General features: G+C 40.7%; 1 protein-coding gene across 4 annotated transcripts; it reads right to left on the reverse strand.

The window, feature by feature from the left end:
* Window positions 1–1,050: 1,050 nt before the first annotated feature.
* Window positions 1,051–17,260, reverse strand: LOC106535846 (heterogeneous nuclear ribonucleoprotein L). 4 transcript variants are annotated; one of them, XM_014032972.1, is made up of 14 exons: window positions 17,154–17,260; window positions 16,361–16,476; window positions 16,007–16,244; window positions 15,027–15,112; window positions 14,674–14,770; window positions 13,873–13,945; window positions 8,154–8,186; window positions 7,556–7,624; window positions 5,326–5,573; window positions 4,879–5,000; window positions 4,293–4,494; window positions 3,383–3,440; window positions 3,192–3,302; window positions 1,051–1,542 (listed from the first exon to the last, which is right to left on the reverse strand). In XM_014032972.1, exons 1-14 carry the CDS (start codon window positions 17,229–17,231, stop codon window positions 1,484–1,486), a joined length of 1,590 nt encoding a protein of 529 aa, XP_013888426.1. In that variant the 5' UTR covers window positions 17,232–17,260; the 3' UTR covers window positions 1,051–1,483. The 4 variants fall into 4 exon arrangements, with proteins under 4 accessions (XP_013888426.1, XP_013888425.1, XP_013888428.1 ...); XM_014032971.1 differs by having other exon boundaries at window positions 7,556–7,627; XM_014032974.1 differs by lacking the exon at window positions 8,154–8,186.
* Between the last annotated feature and the right edge of the window lie 4,179 nt (window positions 17,261–21,439).

Below are 21,439 nucleotides of genomic sequence, written 5' to 3' on the forward strand. Positions count from 1 at the left end.
GTGATGTTGTAATTCTGAGTGTTTTATGTGCTGCAGAACAGGAACCTGCTGTAAAACAGCAATTATGCTGAGTCAGGCTTGATTTTTAATAATCTTTTCCTGTTAAATAAATAAATCAAATCAAAATCAATCATGTAGCCTAATCATATGAAATCCTCAAAAGGCCTCTTTCCTCTGGAGAAAACCAACATTATTGTAAGGACCCATTTCTTCATTTTTTTTCTTTCTTTGCACAATATTTTCTGCAATGTTGAGTAAGGAAATCCAAAACAAAGATGAATGCCTCTGAAACCACCTGGATACCTCCCAAACAGCAGAAAAGGACAGTGGGGGACATGTTTCATGTCATTCCGTGTGTGCAGGTTTCACACACATTTGCAGAAATGTTACATACCAGTTGTGTCAGAACTGAGAAACAGGTCAGCAGCTGCAGGCATGCCATCACCTGGATAATATGACTAAAATCCAACAATCAGGTTGCTTACAACAGACTTGACTTCTTGAAGATTAGGTAAGAACTTCGCAGCAGAAAGTTGCACTTTTTTTTTAATAAACGTGAGCTTCTCTTTGTGGACACGATCCAGAAACTAGAACTGGTTGTGCAAGAAAATAAATGCATGCACTGATTGAAACTCACATCATGTTTCTACTCAAACTCCTTTGTTAAAAGTGAAAATGCTCCAGATTTAAAAGATTTCAGTCGAAGCAGGTACCAAACCGAGCTAAAAAATAATCTAATATAGTTGTTAGATCTGTTTCGAGATTAAATATGAAGTTTGATGAGACACTTTGATTAATTTACAGATTCTGAAAAATATATATTTTAATATTGATTTGACATTTTAATCCATTCGTTCCAGCTCTCCTAAATATTTCTAAAGCATTTAAAATTATCTTTAATACTGTCATTATTTTATATACATTGCTGCTTTTATTATTTTTTCTAAGAATGGTTCCAGCCACTTGAGAAGCCGAGGGACAACAAGGACCCAGAGCCTTACAGACCCCTGCTCAGAGGTCACAACAGTAAATCAATAAATTCTACACAGCTTGTTTGATTTTCTTTATTTTTGTAGAACAAAACAATTTTCCATCTGCATATCAGTCAGAGACACAAAACTTAATCAGCAATTAAAATAACACAAAAAAGGCAAAAATAAAAAGATAAAAGTTACAAAACCACGCTGTCCACTGTCATCTCTATTCACCTGAGCATAAAACCAGGTGTGCCAGGTTACTTAATAACCATAATACAAAAAGTAAAAAGGACAACTTAATGGAGACTAAGCTACATTTGGGTGACAAATCTGAAATTTATAAGCTAGTTATTTGATAACACGGTGTTTAATACCAAACATGAGGAGGTTTGCAGACGACGGATCAGCTGGAAGATGTTTCCTCAGGCGTGTTCAAGCAGTCATGGTCGAAGTACTCGTGAAGACGTACTTCAGGGGATCCTCATCCTCTCCAATGTGAAATGCTCTTAGTTAGCGTGCTGAACGGTGGAGAAGCAGAGTTTTAACGTGTAGGGGTACGGACCACCTGGAAGGAGATGAGAGGAGACGTCAGGAAACAGTTGAACCAGAAAAATCACATCTGAGAGGCGACAAAAACATGACAGCAGACGTTAATAGGTCAAAGCAGGTAAAAGGTAAAGTTCTCCTTTTTGGATATAATTGGTGCATTTGTGTATTTATTTATTGGTCCTTTTCTGTATTTCTGCTTTCATTTCTAATCATGTCAGTTTCCATCCTTACAAACATGAAACAGAAAGAGCCACTGCCGTTTATCATTTCTGCTGATAAAACGAGACGTTTGGATCCAAATTGAGAGAAACGTGATCGCTGTGCTGAATTATCTGAACATCGTGTCCAGGAACAGATACCATCAGAAATACCACAGTTTCAGGTTAATGTGTCCAATAAGACAAGACACAAAAACAACTTTCAGATGATTAAAAAGTTAATTAATCTTCTGTTTCCACTTCTTACAAGACAGTTATCCTCAGCCGCTGACAGGTTTTCACCCTTTTTGACTTTGTCCTGGAATTAATTATTCATAAACAAGCTGCGACTTCCTCGCTGCTCATCATCATCATTTTACTGGCTTCCTGCCAGAAAGAAGTAAAAACGAAAGTCCAAACCGGTGGAACGACGAGGAGCGGGAATGAAAAGGGGAGGTCTCAGTTTGAATCTTGATTTGATTTGAAACACTTTCAGTGTTCACTTTCAGAGAAATTAAAAACATTGCTGTTTTTTTGTTTTTTTTACTGACTTATCTTATATCTCACCCTTTTTATTTACATAAAGTGTCTAAATTGATCTAAATGAAGGATATTTATTTGGCTTTTCAGTGGATATGTGGGGTAAACATCCACTTAATGGGGAATGTTTTATTTAAATATTACACTGTAATATATCTTTAACCCTCTTACACCGAGCCGTGTCAGCGCCGACACATTTTGCATCTTTTTTTTTTTAAAACACTAAGTTCTGGACCGTTTGTGCAATCTGAAAAATTTCAACGGTTCCTGAAAGCCAAGAATCTGGGCTTTTCACTGATGTATGGGGTTTTACGGTAATGTCACGTGACCAGCTGCAGAAAGCTCACGAAGCAACCTCTTTGTTTACCCTCGTCCAAAGACGCTTGGTGCAGAGTGTGGAAAGTTATGAGAGACAGCATGTTTTTTTCTCAGAGCAGAGATGAAATATTTTGCTAGAAATTATCTTTTTGGTTTTTATTCATTTAAAACTGATAATACACTATTTTAATATGCAATAAATTTTAATTAACTGCCAGATATTGAAAATATTAGTTATTGAAAAAGGTTCAAAATTATTTACTCACAGGACAATTATTGGCCTTTTTTCAGGTAAAATAAGCCAAAAATGCCAGGTGGAAATTTTGAGCTTTTTTGACCCTTAGGTGTTAAAGGGTTAATTAGGCAAAATTCATAATCTGTTCAATAAAACATTTCAGTGAAGTGGCTGCACAGACCGGTACGTCTTTATACTGTAAATCACAGATTGAGTCGGGGACGCCACGTCCTGCACCATTGTGGATTATTAGAAACGACGTGAGCATCGCTGCAAATAAGAGGCGTGGAGCTGGACTCAGAAAAACGTCACATTTCATGCTCTGAACACACGATGTAAAGAAGTGATTTGTTTACACGAGTGTCTGGCACAGACCTGGGTTTTTCATTTGGTAATGGTTGATCAAGGCCAGAGCCTCCATGGCATCGTTGATGGACTCCCACTCTAACAGACCTGAGGAGCTGCGGTCGCTGCGATCGGCACCGTCTGATTTTAAAAAAGAAAGAATCCAGATTATTTATCTGCATCAACCTGATAATAAACAGCAACCAGACGACAAAACTTACTTTTCCCTGTGAACAATTTGACGTTAACGGGGGTCTTGACACCAATTTCTTCACAAATCTGAAAGAGATTTAGTTGTAAACATTAATAAAACTATTTCAAACATTCATGTAATGAAGTGTTTTTTTAACCTCTTCAGCCCCAAGGGGTTTTCTTGAAGTTTTTGCTTTAAATCCCATGCTGAAATGTAACTGAGTGTATCTCAGCATTTACAAACTACTTAAATAATCTTAGCATCAAAATAAAGCTAACTTTTGAGAGATTTCATCAGAAGTGTTTGTATTAAAACAGCTGCTGTGGTTTTAGACATATTGGGGATGAAACAATATTTAATTTTTTTTTCACTCTCACCTGAATAATTTTTTCTTTTGACAGTATATAACCCATTTCAAACCATAATGAATCAGACTAAAAACTCTTGGAAACCATAAATCCACTTGTGGACATCACCTGTGCAAAGATTCATGCTGCTGAAATTAACTGGAGCAAAGTTACAGAGGTTTTAGTAAAGAAATTTTGTGTTTTGTCATTCTGCACAGGACAGACCATGATGGTACCGTTAATAAATGTTAATAAATGTTAAGAAATCTGAAGTTTTTACATCCAAAAGTTATTTTTTCTTACCTGCCTAAAAGACTTGTTATTGAATGTTTTATTTTTTAATTTATCCAAACATTTATTTGTCACCATATATATTACATAAAATTATATTTGACTTCAGTTGGATCAAATTCACTCAAAATCAAGTAAAATAAAACTTTCAACACACTTTACAACATATTTAGGTATCTACTTTGACTTACTTTAAAAAATCATATCAAAAAATTTTGCTTTACAGATTTGTTGTAACACATTTACAGATTTAGCAGAAATAGAAAACAGGAAAAGTTGTTTTGCTCAAGAGGTTCAGACCTGAGAGAACGTCTCTGTGGAGGCGTCGGGCTGAGCGTTGAAGAAGTGCAGCACGTTACTCGGGTGCTGGATGCGGTTTTTGGCGGCCTGTTCTGGGGACGTGAAGCGGTTGTTTCTGGAGTTGTGGAAATCTTTGAAGCTGCTGGTGCCGTCCTCCAGGTCGTAGAACTGCCCGGGCACGATGGCCTGCTGCTTGGACACGCTGCAGGAAGAGAACATTTATTGGGTTGAAAAAGGTTTTCCTCTTGTTGCAGATAAAAACACGTCAGCAGAGACAGAGAGGTTTCTGTGAACAGGTGACCCAACTGCACGGAGCGGTCCGACCGCTGCCCCATCCCCTCAGAGAGCTGACATGTATGGTCACACACCCTCGTGTGTCAGAGTTTAGGTGTCAGTTTGACTCATCTGCCTCAGTTTTCAGTTGAGTTTGGAGGTAAAACAGAAAAAGGAGGAATCAGTAAAAAAGGTTCAATAAGCTTTAAGGCAGCTAATTTTAATCTGCTGCCATGTTTGCTCCGTGTGACATGTGTTCAATCATGTCTGATGACTGAACCGTGACAGGTATGTTGAGTCTTCAACAACTCACCAAACATTCAGTTTCTGCCCGAATAGGAAGTTGTTGTTCAGGTGTGTGATGGCTCGATCCACGGCGTAACAGTCTCCCATTTCCACCATGGCAGCTCCAGGTTTGCTCTTCATGAACTTGATCTGTGACAGGAGACAGGGGACAGGTCGGACCAGTTTCCTTCCCGCTGAGAAACCTCTTGCTGACAGGAAACCAGCGAGCCGTGAGCTCTCTGAACGCCAGTGTTTCTGCGCACACAGCTCTCCTCTAACTCTTGTTTGTAAAGGACTTCCTGTCAAAGATCTACTCTGCTGATAAACCTTTGTTTTTAAATCTTTTCCAACATTATCCGCCTTAACAAAAACAACTTGAAATATTAAATTTACAACAAGGTGCTGCTATTTTTAAACACAAGAATGAAAACATTTCTATTAAAAGAGTCTGAGGGGAAACAGAACCGACACTGACCCGCTCCACGTTCCCGTACAGACAGAAGATGTTGAAGACACGGTCGGCGTTCATCTTGGAAGGATCCAGGCCGTAAACCATGACGACCGGGGAGTCAGCGTGGGCGCCGTACTCACCGGGGGGCGGGGGAGGGGGTCCGTAGCCGGGGCCGTAGCTCCTCCCGCCGCGCCCTCTCATCGGGGGACCCATCCTGCGGCCCTCATAAGGCGAGGACCCGTAGCTCTCGTCGTAGCCATGGTAACCGCCTCCTAAAGAACGAGGCAGATCCCCGGATGAGACGGAAAATAAAACTAAAATAAACAAACGTACACAAGTGAAACTTCAGAGGAAGTACAGAAACGAGTCCGGTGAATAATTAAAATATTTCAGAGCTGCATCACCATTGTAAACAGGTCTGCAGACTTCCTGCACCCTTTTTATTTGGACTCATTTAGGATCATTTAAGCTCAGTTTTCAACATTTAGAAACACGTTTTTAAAGTTTTTAATTAAATTGAAGTGAAAATGGGGAAAAAAAGCAAGTTTTGTTTCAGATCTGAGCCAAACTTCAACTAATCTGCACGTTTTATTGTGCCGACTCTGGAGTTTTCATCTAATGAAAACAGGATAAAGATTTTTGTGTTAAAAAAAAGGCACAACGGTTCAGTGGTTAGCACGTTTCTCTAACATTTGAACCTTACATCAACCTTTGTTTATTTTCTCAGTTGTTGCCCACTTCAGACAAGACAAGCTACAGCTGTTGTGTTTACTTTGCCACTGATGAAAACCAATTCAACTAAAGGAAACCATCATATACAGAACAACCAGTCTCTGGAATGTTTCGCCTTTTGATTTAAAAGTGTTCGACAGCTGCAGTGAATTTAAGGGTACTTTAAAGAATATGTTATTGAAGAAGAGACAGTTTTCAGATTGATGTTGTTTAATGAATTTATTATTGATTTCATTGTGTTTTCTGAGTCCTCAGTAGGGTTTTGAACGAGTTTTAAAATAGTTTTTGTTTTCGTGATCTTCATGTTTTGTATTTGAGGTTTTGAACTGGCTCCTTTCCTTTTAATTTATTTTTAATTTTGTTGTTTCGATGAATTGTGTTTTATTTTAATGTGTTTGTATTTTTTGTTGTTAGGCCCCAGGAAGAATAGTCTCTGCTGCGATAGAGACTAATGGGGACCCTAAATAAAAGATAAAGTGGTTAGCACCGACGCCTCACAGTAAGGTGGTCCTGGGTTTGATCCCTGGTTTGGACCTGGGGTCTTTCTGTGTGGAGGTTACATGTTCTCCTCGTGCTTGTGTGGGTTTTCTCCGGGTATTCCGGTTTCCCCCACCACTAAAAACATGTACAATAAGTTGCCTTCAGGGCTTGAAAAAGAGATCTCAACGGGACTTGCCTGGTTAAATAATGGGAAATAAATAAATAAAAACTGTATAGGGATTAGAATACATGGTAGTTTTCAAGCTGTGCACACAACTACAGGCCTGAATTTTTAGCTCAAACACAGAATTTAACAGGACTGCAACTGAAAATTCAGCAGCAGTTTAGTGAAACACTTCCTATAAACTCCTCAAACTCCCTCCGAACTGCCGACGTCGGCAAGGGTTGCTGCAGTTTCATGACGAAAATTACGTCTCGGGGCTTCTCAGTCGATCGACAGCCCCTTTATGCACAACCGGCCGGCAGAACTTTTTACCCCTCTCCTGCGATGACGGTAATGTGTGATTGGTCTGAAGTTCGTGGGCGTGTTTGTTTGTGCTGAAACTGAAAGTGCTCGGACACTCAAAAGGAAATAAATAAATAAATTAATTAATTAAATAAAAAACTAGATTCTAGAACAGACTGTTGAAGCTGAGTTTTATAAAGATAGTCAAACCAATAAAAACTCATGAATGGAGATTAAACAGACGACGTGCACGGAGGAATCTGATAACAACTGTGGAGCTTTAACCAGGACAGATGTGGATAAATACGTCGGGTGAGTGACGAGTCTGACTTTTTAATCTGAATTGTCGGCTGTTGCGGGGAGTAACTCCATGCAGTGACGTATGCTGCAGCGGGAGGGGGGGGGTTTCCCGAGCTCAGTGCGGGGTGTCTCTGGAGCTATGAAATTTCTGTGCGAAAACGACTGCCGAACAACCACGTGACCGCGCGTTGACCCGTCGGTGTCGGAGCGAGTATGTTTCCAGCTTTAGCAATGATCGTGGGTCTTTTCCTGCTCATTCTGAGTAAAACGTCTCACCATATTCTGGGGGGTGGTCTCCCAGCAGGGCGGGCTGTCTCTGGCGCTTGTTTGGGTTGGCGTTCACATCTTCTATGAAAACAGGGAGGAGAAGACAAACACAGCCACATAAATAATGAGGAGAAACAAATAAATAAACACATTTACAGAAGAGTGGGACGCCCAAGAATAAAACACAGAACAAACATAGCTCGCCTCAACACAAATGTGTTAGGATTATAATCAGAGATAATCCAGATTAGGGGACATGCACCTTAAAAACCAAACGAGCAAACAAACAATCCTCCCCCCACATTAACAATAACTACCACTGGTTGAATTTAGTATCAGAATTAGTGAGGAGAAATGAGGAGGGAGGTGTTGGTTTAAGATATGAAGACCAACGTGTCCTAAAGAAATGACCACTTTAATCCAAAGCATCCACACAGGTGGCCTGAATCAGAACAGAAGAACATGGTAAAGATGAGGTGGATGCTGATGATCTGGACGTGTAAAACGAAGGGGTGGGTGTGTGTGGGGGAGGAGCTTCAGTCACTCTGAACAGTGTGTCACAAATGGCTAAGTTTAAGAAGTAAGAAGTTTGTACGCTCACACACACCTGAACCGCTTCCATTGCCATCGGCATCACCATCTGTACGGGTACACAATCATACACAATCAAAATGGAAGCCAGGTTAAGCAAATTTACAGTTTCTTTAAATATATTTATGTATATGTGAGCCGTCACATCGAAACGAGGATTAAGTCTAGAAGTTGTCAGTGGAGAAACAGGCAGATGGTTTTGATTAAAAAAACGCTTGCAAAAATTACATTTTGTAAAAATATAAGTGTTATGAATGTATCATTTCAATGAACTGTCTGAAATAGTATGCTAAAAAAGATTTTTGAATCATTTTTGAGCAGTAGCAAACAAAAAACTGATGAGGAAAAACGCCTTAAAATGTTGAGATTTTCACTGTGAGCTGTCAAAGCTTTTGTTTCTTTCCAGCTGGGAAATCTCAATATTCAAATACTATGAGTTTTTTTTTTTCAAATGACATAAAAAATCCTCATTAAAATTACATAAAATTAGGATTTAGATCAAATATTTATGCATTATTGTAACCAACAAAACAAATTAAATAATAGCTCTGGATCTACTAATGATATCAGGATGATCTAAGTATCAAAATGTAGCTTTTAAATCAGGGCTATTCAACTACAATTTTCTGGGGGCCACAGTTACTGCAGGGCAACAGCTCAGAGGTCGAACATCCAGCAAATAAAGTTATTATGTAAATAAAACCAAGTATTGCAAAGATCTGTTACCTTTAAAATAGTTTATTTTACTGCATTTAATCATGAATACAACATACAGAACCCAATAAAAGTAGTGATAATTAAACAATATCAAAAATAAAAACACATAATGCCTCATATTTAACACAAATAATATTTTGACATCTCTGACTTGGCACATTTTTAAACAAATTTTATTTTCACTTTCATAGTTTTATCTTCAACTGTTCGTAATTTTAACTGTTTTGGATGTTCATAGAAATGGTTTTACCAGCTTCTAGCCAAGATTCTGATGTTTCTGTAGACACCAAACAACTCTATGTTTAACAAAAAGAACTTAAGAGTAATTAAAGTAGAAAACCAGGGCTTTGGGCTGAAGAGATGAATGAACCAATTGGTGGGCCGCCAGTTGAATATTCCTGTTTTAAAGCCAGGAATCTGAAATTAGGTCATTTTGAACAAATTCGACTTAATCCTCATTTCGATGTGATGGGTCACATTTATTAAATGGAAATTACCCCCACCTAAATGTCAGGAGAGTGTAATAAATCTGCTTCTAACAATCTCATCTGCTTGAACAACTGTTCAGAGAATTGAGTGAAATCTGATGAAGCCCAGCAGCCAGGTGAGGCTGGTGGACGAACCGTTTCTCCTGACGCTCTCAGGTTCACGTCCAGTTACTCTAACCCCCGAGGAGAAGTGTCACAGAGCTGAACCAGCCACATGAGTGTGTCAGAGGGAGTATCAATGTGTGCGGCTTTCGGAGCGGGCCTCGGCGACGTGTATGAGCGAACACTTAATGTCTGTCTGGTTTGGCCGTGTTGGGGGGTTCTGGGTTTGGTGTGGTGCTGTGCAGGTACTTTCCGAGGAGGGTCTCGAATTACTTACTGCATTGGTTATTAACAGTGGGAAGGCACTAGCCGCAGGAGCTCCCTTCACTTTTCGTTCATTTCATCCCACACAGTCTCTCCTGTTTGAAGGAGGGGGGGACAACGCTCCACCTCAGGACAGGCTCTGGCTTTTATCAAATGCTCACAGCTGAGATGGTTGGCTGCTCCGGCCTTTGTGATCCGTTTTAGAGGAATAGCCTGCTTAGCGTCCACCGGCAGGCTGCCATAGAGCACATTTCAGTTGGGGAGGGGTGGCTCCGCTTAGCCGCAAATTAACCTGCATTACATGGAAGGCATTACACAGGTTCTACAGAAACTCAGGTACTTTAGGAGAAAAAAAAATTCAATAATAAAAAAAATATATATCTAAACAAGGAAAATATGACAAGAAAACCAGAAAGAGCAAGAAAGAGAAGCTGAACTCCATGTAGGGGAGGGGGAACATGTGGGGACTAAGCAGAAATGTGCTGGGAGGTGTTGTCAGCAGTGTCCTGTCTTCGGATGCCTTGTGTTGAATGCCGCTGATGGGTGGTGTAGGTCAGGATCAGTCGGTGCAGCGTCGGCAGTATGTCGCTCAAAGTGTTTGGTCTGCATGTCGAGCGGCGTGACGAGCGCAGCCCCCCACCCACAGACACGGTGAAATGTGCTGCTTGTTTGTATCAGTGCGCGGCGGCGGCTGGGGGTGAGGGATGTCTGTCTGTACCTTCTTTGTTTGTTGGGTGGAGCTGTGCGTCCCTCTGGTGTTAAATCTTCAGTTTTTTTGTGTCGACGGTGGAGCGTTGTAGATGCAAGGTGTGGTCTGCTTCAGTGTGTCGCTCGCTTGTGTCTCACAACAGGAAAAGATGGAAGAAAGAGAAAAGAGGTGGGGGGAGGCACCGAGTGTAGCTCAGGGCCCAAACACTCCCCGCACCCTTCAAATGTCTTCATGGATCTTTAAGAATGAAGAGATGAGGAATGACTGGTGTATCAGTCCTACTTCGTCATGTGGAGTGGGTGGTCCTCGGCCCTCTGTATGAGTGGTTGTGTCCTTACTGAAGACAGTGGACTGACGGCTGCGTGGTGGTGGTGGTGGTGTGCATACACCTGCACTTCCCTCAGCACCAACATGAGCATGTTCTCACAAGAGCACAGACCACAGCTCGTTAACTCATGCTGGTCTGTGCCTCCGACTTTTTAACACAAAAAGACCATTTCTGTTTTCATGTCGAAAAATTAAAACAAAAATTTGGGATAAATCTTGTGCCAGCAAGAATTGAATTTGAATGCATTGGTTTGACAATAAATGTCACTAAATTGAAACTGAATTAAAAGTTTTGTATCTGAATTAATTTGCTTTTAAACTGTATTTTGGCTTATTAAAAATTCAGTTTTGACTACTTTCACTTTTAGTTCCATTATTCAGATTTTTGTGTCACATCCTGGTCCTTGAGAAAGCCAGGCAGAGTAAACAAACACAGATCCACAGATTTACGTTTCACTTTTGTTAAGTTTCCCTTCTCTATGTAACAGAGTTGATGTAATCCACTGTAAAAGTGACAGTCATGGATCAGTCAGCAGCAGCATCTGATCAATATGTGATCCATGATGTAAATGTAACATTTTCTACATATAGGTAAAATTAATCACTGCAATAAAATAACTTTGTTTTTTGTCACTTTTACAGTGGATTGCATCAACTCTGTTACACACAGAAGGGAAACTTCACCAAAGTGAAACATAAATCTGTGGATCTGTGTTTGATTACTCTGCCTGGCTTTCTCAAGGACCAGGATGTGACACAAAAATCTGAATTATGGAACTGAAAGTGAAAGTAGTCAAACTGAATATTTAATAAACCAAAATACAGTTTCAAAGCAAATTAACTCAGATACAAAACTTTAAATTCAGTTTAAATTTAGTGAAATTCATTTTCAAACCAATGCATTCAAATTCAGTTCCTGCTGGCACAAGATTTATCCCATACAAAAAACACTCTTAAACTTTAAATGCAACCATTTCATACGGAGAAAACTCGATTCCTGTGTCTTTAAACAAGATTCCCAGGTCGGGAGGGAAGCAGGAACAGCAAATGCAAGCAAAAAGAAAACGTGCCCCCAAGAGTTTGTTATAACAAGCACGTCAACAATCCTTTGAGGAGGTAACAGTCAACACCCATTTGTCAAACAAAGTATTTCTGCCCTCACTGTGCTGCTTGTTTGACAGGAAAACTCATGCAGTTTTAATTCAGACTAAACTGAAATAATATTGATTTAAAGTTTCTCCCAAACATGAAGTTATTAATTCTGTTCTGAACAGCTCGGTGAGAAACTTAACCCAGAAGTACAGCTAAGAAATATGGAAAGAATATAGTCTAAATTGAATTTAAAATAAAACATGCACAATGTCCAAGTTTCTGAGGATTACGGTAATCATAATTTTCTTATAATTTAAAAAAAATTAAAAAATGCAAAGTGTTCTGGTTAAATGAAAACATGAAGCAGACTAAAACTGACGTCATGAAGCAGAAAACTTCAGTGGTTCCCAATCCTGGTCCTCAAGGACCCCTATCCAGCATGTTTTACTTGTTTCCCTGCTATTCAGCAGGTCTTCAGAAGATTGTTAATCACTCATTCATTCAAACCAGGTGTGTCAAATCAGGGAAACATCTAAACATGCAGGAGAGGAGTCCTTGGCTAGGTTCACACTGCAGACAAATGTGACCCAAATACGTTTTTTTGTCCCATCTAACCCATATCTGATTTTTATGACAGTCTGAACGCGACAAATCAGATTTTTTTCAAATCCGACCCAGGCCGTTTCGGTATGTGGTTCTAAATCAGATGTAAATATCTGATGTTTTCAAAGTGACTGCAGTCTGAATGCTCGTGTCACATTCCATCAGACTCTTTCATCAGTGAGGTGGGGGTGAAGGATCGATAGGACACAAACCTCAAGTCACGCTGTTTAAATCTGTAGCTCCATGTGTTTACAGCTCCAAAACACAAGTCCAGTTGCTTCGTCTTTTTACTTTTCATTTTCCATGTAGATAGCAATTTCCAGCCTGGGTCGGAGAGTATCGATCCTAAAGTTACTCAGTCAATACTTCATTTACAGCTCGTCGCTTCGTTCAAAAATAAAATGCTTCACCGGAGCATCGCGGTCAGAGGCAGGTTCAGATATAAACACTGAACTAAACAAGCACGTCAGATAATTATTTAATCGGCTCCAAGATTAAACAACAGCTTCAGATTCAACGTGCACAAAGTAGCATCCTTGCTAACTCAGTAAACAAACAAGCCAGCTGAAGGAGACGGCACGTCTTTACTGCACGTGACACATCAGCACTGTGTAGCGTTCACACAGGAGTCTGATGCAGGTCACATTTAAAATGTAATGTGAACATTCACACCAAAAGATGGGATTAAAAAAAAAAGATTTCGGAATTGAGCATTCCTCGAGGTAGGCCTTGAGGACCAGTGTTGAGAATCACTGCTTTAAAACATGTTATCTGATTTATTATTTACAAATAAATGGCAAAGAATCAATGGCTTCTAGAAGCAATACTAAAAACCATAAAACTGAGTCAATATTAAATTTTGAAAATGTCTCAAACTCAGAAGCTCTTGAGGTGCTGCTGAATAGCAGGGAAACAAGTCAAACATGCTGGATAGGGGTCCTTGAGGACCAGGGTTGGGAACCACTGAACGTATTGTTTACAGTAAAACCAGAAAAGCTAAGCTAGTATATACATGAAGGCAAGAATCTAGAAGGACGACATTCCACAGGAAATAAAAATGATATCCTGAAGATATCCACAGGTGAATCATTTTAGACACTTTCCAGTCCGTGGAAAACAAAAACACGCCAGGTTTATAAAAAAAACAAACATTGACGCTCAACGCTGTCATCTTTCTGTCTGCAAACGTGTTCCTGCCAATCCCAACACACAGCACTGTTAGTGTTTACTGAACAAATATTTACAGTAAGATCGAACCTCTCCTCTGTGTGTGTGTGTGACCCCGACAGGTCGAACGCCACACAAAATGATTCCAACATGTTATAAAGTAGGCGGTTTAAGCTGTGTGTGTGTGTGTGTGTGTGTGGATCAGTGTGTTTGGTGGCAGTAATGGAGTCTAACAGTGATCGCTCAAGGTGTGTTTGGGGTCTTACCTGAGCCTCCCAGGTTGGGGTTGGTGTAGTCCCACGTGTCCTGGTCGTTCTTGAACACATTCAGACGAGTCGGCTGCAGAAACACAAAGATTCATTTCCTGTCAGTAAGAAGCTCCGGCCCTTCAGGTTAATTTCCTCATCAGTTCCAGAAACAAAAACCAAAGACTTTTAATAAATAGTAAAATCAAAATATTAAAAAGGCATCGTTTTAAAGCTGCATCACTTTAAATATTAAATGACCTTTTATTAAGCAAATAAAACAATACAGCCTCTACTCATGTTAGCACTTAATCTACTTGATCTATAATTTATAACTGTATTTCCCGATTTGCAATTTAATTGATACGATTATGCCCAACCCTAATATCAGTCTGTATTCTTTATTAAAACTAAATTGTGGGTTATAGTGAACTGAAGCAGCTGCTGCATCTGGACTTTCCCAGATGGTAATCAGGTCAGGACAGGCATAGCTGAGAGCAAATATTTTTTTAAGTGGCTGGTACAAATAAATAATAAAAATCGGTTTAACTCGTGTCAGATCACTGTTAATGTTATATGTTTAGTATATGATGTGATCCTGGTGAGTTACAGGTAACATCTGTGAGAGATGTGAAGGTTGAAGAGTAGCTGGCGACTGATGTAATTTGGGTGCCAGAGAGACAAACAAGACAAGCACACACTCATTCACACCAAGCAACCAGCTGGAAGTTAAACCTGCAACCTCCTGCACCACCAACATTTAAAAGGAATGTTTACATAAACACATTCTGTAAAGACGTCTGTCTCGTCCTGCCGTCGTACCTTTGCGTACTCAATCTTCAGAGTGCAGCAGCCAGAGTAGATGTCGGCCCCGTTGAGCGACGCCTTGGCTCGCTGAGCACTTTGCACCGAGTCAAACGTGATGACAGAGTTAGGGAAAAGAAACCTCCTTTAAATGAGGAATTTTTCTGTGTGGTTACAAGGAACTCTTTGTGGATCGAAGATTTCAACTCTTAAGAGCCACTCTGGGTGAATTCCTGACTGTTGATGTAAAGATGACACCACTTATGTGCTTTCTTTCAGTGAAGCGTTAAATTGAGTCCTCTGTTTGCTGTCAGCTTACAGGATAACAACGTAACTCAACACAATGAGTGAAACCATTTAAAAAAGGATATTCAACCATGGCCTGAACGCCGTTCTTCCTAAAGATGACGATTCTCTGCACGGGGCCACAGTTGTTGCAGATGGTGTAGAGGACATCCTGAGAAAAGCGTACAGAAAGATAAAGGTTATCTCCACAACATCACCGCATTTCATCTTATTTTAAAATAAGCTTGAAGCGACAAGATAGGCATCGAGTCCATCTAATGGAGGCTGGGAATGTTTGTTTCATGCCAAGTGCTCTTCTCTACCAGTAAATTCTGTTATACCCGGTCCATCCGGACCCCACGTTACCTGGCACCGCCTGAAGCAACAACACTTTTACCCACAAGCATGTTTCACAATTCAATTCGCTGTCGTAGCTTGCAACTGAAACGTGTTTCCACATGCGCCAGGTGAAAGACAACATTTAAAAATCAAAAGTAAATAATCAGCAATTAGTGTTCATGGTGCTGTCAAACTCAAATTTAACAACATTTGGTGCTGAGTTAACTGACAGTCTGAAAACTTGGTTACCCTTTAAGTGGGCTTGTTCAATTAAAATGACAGAAAATGGTCTCTGTCGCAAAAACAAAGCCCACAAAAATACAGCCCTGATTTACGGGACTAAAGAGGAGAATGAAAGGGACGTACAAGATGAGTTAACTTTTCAGTTATATCAATTGGGGCAAAACACCAAGTTTAACCAGTTTTATTTATGACAATTTGCTATAAATAGATTCAACCCAATACTTTATTTTAAATTATAATAGAGCCATCAGATCTAAGAAAAAGGCCTCCTAAAATGTTTGTGAATTTGTGAAACACCTACTATCAGACATTTCCAACGATCCTGATGCACCTGTTATTTGATTTTAGAAACCTTGTCTTACAAATATTAGGTCTTTATCTAATTTGGAGCCATATGGGACGGAGAAGTTAGAATTTTATTTTAGTACTGGTTCATTTCTACGTGCGGACTTGAACCTGCACATCAGTGCAACTTTGAGCGTACCGTGGTGATGGGGTAGATGGGGTTCATGATGGTGAAGAGGAGAACGTTGTTAACGCTCCTGGAGTCGTCAGAGTCTCCCGGCCTGGAAATCTTCTTACTGGTAGAATAGTTGATGAAGGCCGGGTGGCCGGCGATGTAGACTTGGTTGTCTGCCGCGTAAGTGACGGCCGTAGACGACCCGTTCATGTCCTCGTACTCCACCAGGGCCTGGCGTTTGTTCGGCATCACAACCACATAACTGAAAGAAAATAATTATTATTATTATTCAAGAGTAGTACTTTGCAGGTTATGACCTCTTTGTGAAAATAAACAAAATCCCATTTTAAAAACAAGACAAGATGGTTATCTTAATACCTGATGGCTCCAAACTCCTGCAGGGCCTCCACAATGTCGGCCTCCGTGACGCCATCCATCAGACCACGAACATGAACCACCACCGAGGGAAGGGTCTTGTGTGGGTCTTCGTACCCCTACAAAAATAAATAAATATTGATGCATTCCGTTTGACTTACTAAGACAATAAAATGACCGCCACGTGAGTCACAAACGTGCTCAGAGCTGTTTGCTCAGAAAGAGATGCTAACCCTGGGATTAGCTAGCAAAACGAAAAAAGGGGGTCGATTAGCCTCATCGTTTGTGCGTTTATTTCTCATTTAATCGCCACACATCTAGTATTTATTTGTCGTTTACGTATTAGTTTAAATCAAACAATGACGCAAACGTATTTGCGCAAAGTAAATGAGCCTTATTGATTCATCCCATCTCAAAAAGGTCGTCTCCCGTGTAAGAGTACCGTTAGCATCCGGCTAACGCAACTCGACACCGTTACCAGAACAAAGCCGGACTCCGACGAGGCCCGGCCGGGGAAACCGCCCTCCGACGAACTCATTCCGGTTGAAGATTTGCACAGGTTAATGCGTGCAACTAAAATCCTTGGTGAAATAAACAGCGTCAAATTGCTTTACTTTTTTTTTTAAATTTGAGGTGTTTTTGGAACGACGTAATAATTCTTGATTCGGTGACCCGTGACGACGTCGCGACACGTTTTCACAAGCCGCTTCAAATTAATCCAGCTCTGTCAAATATAACACGGACTGCATTTATCCTACAAGCGAAAACCGTCCCTGCCAACATGCAACCAACTGACCGTGGCCATTCCGTCGGTTTTCTGTCGTTTCGATGCCCTGCCGTCTTCGCTGTGGTAACGGCTCGCTGCAGTAGCCATGTTGTCCCGGTTAAAAAGAACGGCGGTAGTGACGGTGAAGTGAAATGGACGGAAAATTCATGAAAAACCAGGCAGGCGAGGCCACACCCATTCCAACGAAACTACGAACCGTGATAGGTTCGCTTGGCTGCCAATCTGTTTGTGACACAACTCTCAGCCAATAGGAAGGCAGATAGTCACTGAAATGTTCAGGCTTGAAAAACGAGGGCATCAAAGCGTTTTTAATGGCAAACTTATGACTATTTTCGTAAAAATATAACTTTAAGGCAAATATACTATTTTTGGGGGTCTTATTGTTTATTACTTTAATCAAAACTTGTATGAGTAAAAACATACTTAAAAATCATGGAAGATAAAACACAACATAACACTAAAAGCAGTCAATAAAACTTTTTCTGAGTGACTCATGTAGTCTGAAATCTGCAATTTATCATCAGCCCTAAAGTGGTACACTGAGGTAGTGATTTAACTATATAAAATTAATTGTAAAATATATTCTTCACTGTCACTTCTCGACTAAACATGATTAATGACACATCAGAAGACCAGCTCATGGGTTGAAGAGGTTTATTCAAAAATTAAACTGCAATATTTATTTATTTTTTACCCAAGAACAGAAAAAAAAAAAAAAAGAAACGAAACAAAAAACATTACAGTAGCTCCTGCAGGAATCAAACTTCAGCACTTGTTTTTATTTTAAAATCAGAGGAACAAAAAAAAACCAAAACAGGAGGGCAGCTCTGCAACACGGCTCGTGTCTGTAAATATTAAGATGTAGCAGAAAAAATATATGGGAGATCAAATTTAAATGCATGCAACAACTAAGTCTTAATTGGTGTGGTTTAAATCTAAAACAAATGGATTTTACAAAGCAAACATGAACTCGAAATGCTGCAAATTTGTATTTATGGCCAATATTTTACACAAAAAGACTAATTCTGACATTTGAACTGTTTTTTTAGGTAATAAAATTTAGCTGCATTTAATGTTAGAACTTTATTACTGCTAAAACGCTGGCAGCATTAGAAACAATCCTCATTAACATTTCTGTGCTACAACTAAATCAAGATTTCAGTCCTGGAGGAGGGGAAAGAAAGACGCAACTCTGGGACAAAAAGAAACCAAACTGCTGCTGCAGGGCTGTAAGAGCAGACAGAATGCAGGGGCTGGGGGGATTTAGGGAAGTAGTTTGAGAGGGGGGCTAACTCTTCATCTCAGTCATCATCAGCAGGTGTAGGGCTTCGGTTTGGACTTGCTGATCGGGAGCGACTGAAACAGAAACAGAGGAATTTGCGTGACACAAGGAAATGGAATAAAAACAAGCAGAGCTAAATAAATAAATAAATAAACTACAAATATATTAAATAATAAACACTGATGCTGATATTTACAAGCCCCAAATACTTGATTTAATAAATCAAAAAGGTCATAATTTTTGTTGAATTATTGCCAATAAATCCTCAACACTACTTCTTACTGTGAAATGAAACTATAACTGCAAACAACAGAACATGTTAAGAACATTAAAATATGAGATCAGATTTCAGCCCATCGTTACACAAAGTGCCTGCCTGATTCCCACACATCCAGCCCAACAAACACTCTCACATCCAGCCGCACATCTGCACTCTGAGCATGCTTCTTTAGCAAACCTGCAACATGAGCTTGTCAGAGGAGGGGGGTTTGTTTTTTTGTTACCTTTGCAGACAGCGGTAGAAACAACAAGTACAGAGAAGCGAAGGATCAAAGGACTGAAGGACGGATGACTACAACTCGAAGAGACACTGCGCCGGGAGGCTCTTGAAGACTGATCTCTCGTCAGCTCTTTCTCTCACTTTCAGAAGCTAAGACAGAGGCGAAGAACTCTGGCAGGGAGGTACTGGGCTTAAAAACCCTGATCTGTGCGGGATCAGCCCTCTGGTAGATCTGAAGGCTGGCCGGGTGACTCTAGATGAACAACTGAATGTGTGTGCGGGCTGATCTCATCTGAGCGTGTGCGTCGGTCGAACAGACAGTCACTCATTCACTCTGGGGGAGGGGGAGTCGGTCGGTAGGTCGACCTCTTTCTCGACGGCTGATCTCAGGTCAGCGTTTAGTCACCCTCCCGCAGGACGTACACACCGCCAGCTGGCAGACCCTGGGCCTGGGATCAGCGGCGGTGTCTGTGCGGTGCTCAGCTCCCACCACACGCTTTAAAGAAAATATGAAAAATAAACAAAACTGCTGCAAAGATGTTTACCGCAAAAATCACACCACTGGTGCTGCTTTTATCTAACGTGTTGATTTACCCAAATTCAGGAGAGCCAATAGAAAAATAAAAGCATGTAAAACTCAACCTCTACCCTGAATAACTAAATATTTCTGTCAGCCTTTAGTTATTTACGTGGAGCAGGGCTGAGATCAATACACACAATATATCTGATTAACAAACAGACATGGTGTTTGCTCTCTTTTCCAGGTCAAAACAAACCAATCAGGTCAGATTGAAAACAATAGACCACTTTAAGTGATGTCATCAGTGTGTGTGCACAGGATGTCACCATGCTGGAAGACAAACAGAGACAATAATGGATCAATTTGCAACTGCTCAGTTCGATGGCCCAGAAACTTGGCTGAGAAGACGAGCAACAAAAACTGAAAGATGTGAGGAAAAGGGACGAATGATTTCAAACGAGCTGTAAGACCACAAGGCTACAAAAGCCCCGAGGTGTTACGTCGTCTTCCAACATGGCAACTGGGCCGCGCGCACACAGGAAGTGACATCCCCGGGGAGGTGTCGGACACAGAAAAAGAGAGCACCTCACATCTCCCTAACCCTCCCATGTCTCTGAGTTTCACCTCACCCAGCCCGCTGCTGAAAAACTCTGAACTCTGAAGAGGCCGAAGGGTCTCGGTCCGTCGGATCGTCAGGCGGCAGCAGGACCACTCCCAGGTGGAAACAGGAAGTCCAGTCATCAGGTACTTCTGGCCTACGCTAAGGTTTTAAACATGACTGACCCTCATCTGGAACACAAGACCTCTAAGATCTACGTTTGTTTACCCTGACCTCCCTGAAGCTTTTCCTACTGGTGATATTCTACACATGTATGTATGTATGTAAATAAATAAATAAATACATTTATTACACGGCCCACACCCCTGCTTCAGTGAATAAACAAACATCCAGACAGAGGGTTTACCTGGTCCGTTTGTGGTTGGCTGACGGAGATCGAGAGTGGGACCGTGAGGCCGAGCGTCCTCTGGGTGCAGAGCCGGACCGAGACCGGGACCTGGAACGACTAACAGAGACAACAGAGTATTTTACAAGATGCAGAGAGTTTATCGTGAAATTTAAACTGTTTCAACTCTTCGGTTAATCTGAAATCAGGAACATGTGGTTCAGGTTCCTCTTATCTCACTGAGATCTTCTGATCTCCGTGTTAAAGAGTCTCACCGGCACGGCAAAGGAAGATTCCTGGACCAGAACTATTTAAGCCAATTAAGATATAATATTGCAAAGGTTGAATGATACACGCCAGCAACCATTTATAAAGAATATGTCTTCTTTTTTTATTTTTGTTTGAAAAAGGCCAAATTATCAACACAAACAAAACTGACTTGGGTTTTTAGCCACAGTAACTGTTCAACAGTTGAACTGAAAGTCTGAATATTTTCATTCCTTTGCGGTAAAAAGTAGAGCTGTCCCGATACCGATACCAGCATCAAGTACTCGTACTTGTAAAAGCCGGCCGATACTCTTAACCGATACCGCTTTTGTCCCCTTTTTTGTTCCTCCTGTGCTGCGCCGCAGCACAAAGGGTAAACAACAATCCATACCAGGCGGGGGCGCTAATGTACTGACAAGTTATTTCCGACCGCACCCCCGAATGACAGAAGAAGAACGATGAGGAGAAGAAGAAGAAGAAGTAACGTCGGCAGTTGGGAGATATTTTAAGATCGGCACGGAGGACACAAACAAGCAGACTGTCTGCTGTGCTCTGCTAAACTGTCAAGAGGAGGAGCTAAAGTTGGATGTTTTAACAGCAGCAATTTGATAAAACATTTGAGGACAAGACATGACAAAGAATTCAAAGAGTTTGCTGCTGCTAGCAGTAGCCTTCATAAACAGCACTATGCTGCAGTTGTTGCAGTAACTTCAATGCTGTTTTTTCATTCTTGTAGAACAAACTAAGACATAAGCAGGAAATGGAAGGAAGTTTGTTGTAAAA

This window comes from Austrofundulus limnaeus, unplaced genomic scaffold, assembly GCF_001266775.1.
Source record: "Austrofundulus limnaeus strain Quisiro unplaced genomic scaffold, Austrofundulus_limnaeus-1.0 Scaffold1589, whole genome shotgun sequence".
In the NCBI taxonomy this organism is placed as follows: Eukaryota; Metazoa; Chordata; class Actinopteri; order Cyprinodontiformes; family Rivulidae; genus Austrofundulus; species Austrofundulus limnaeus.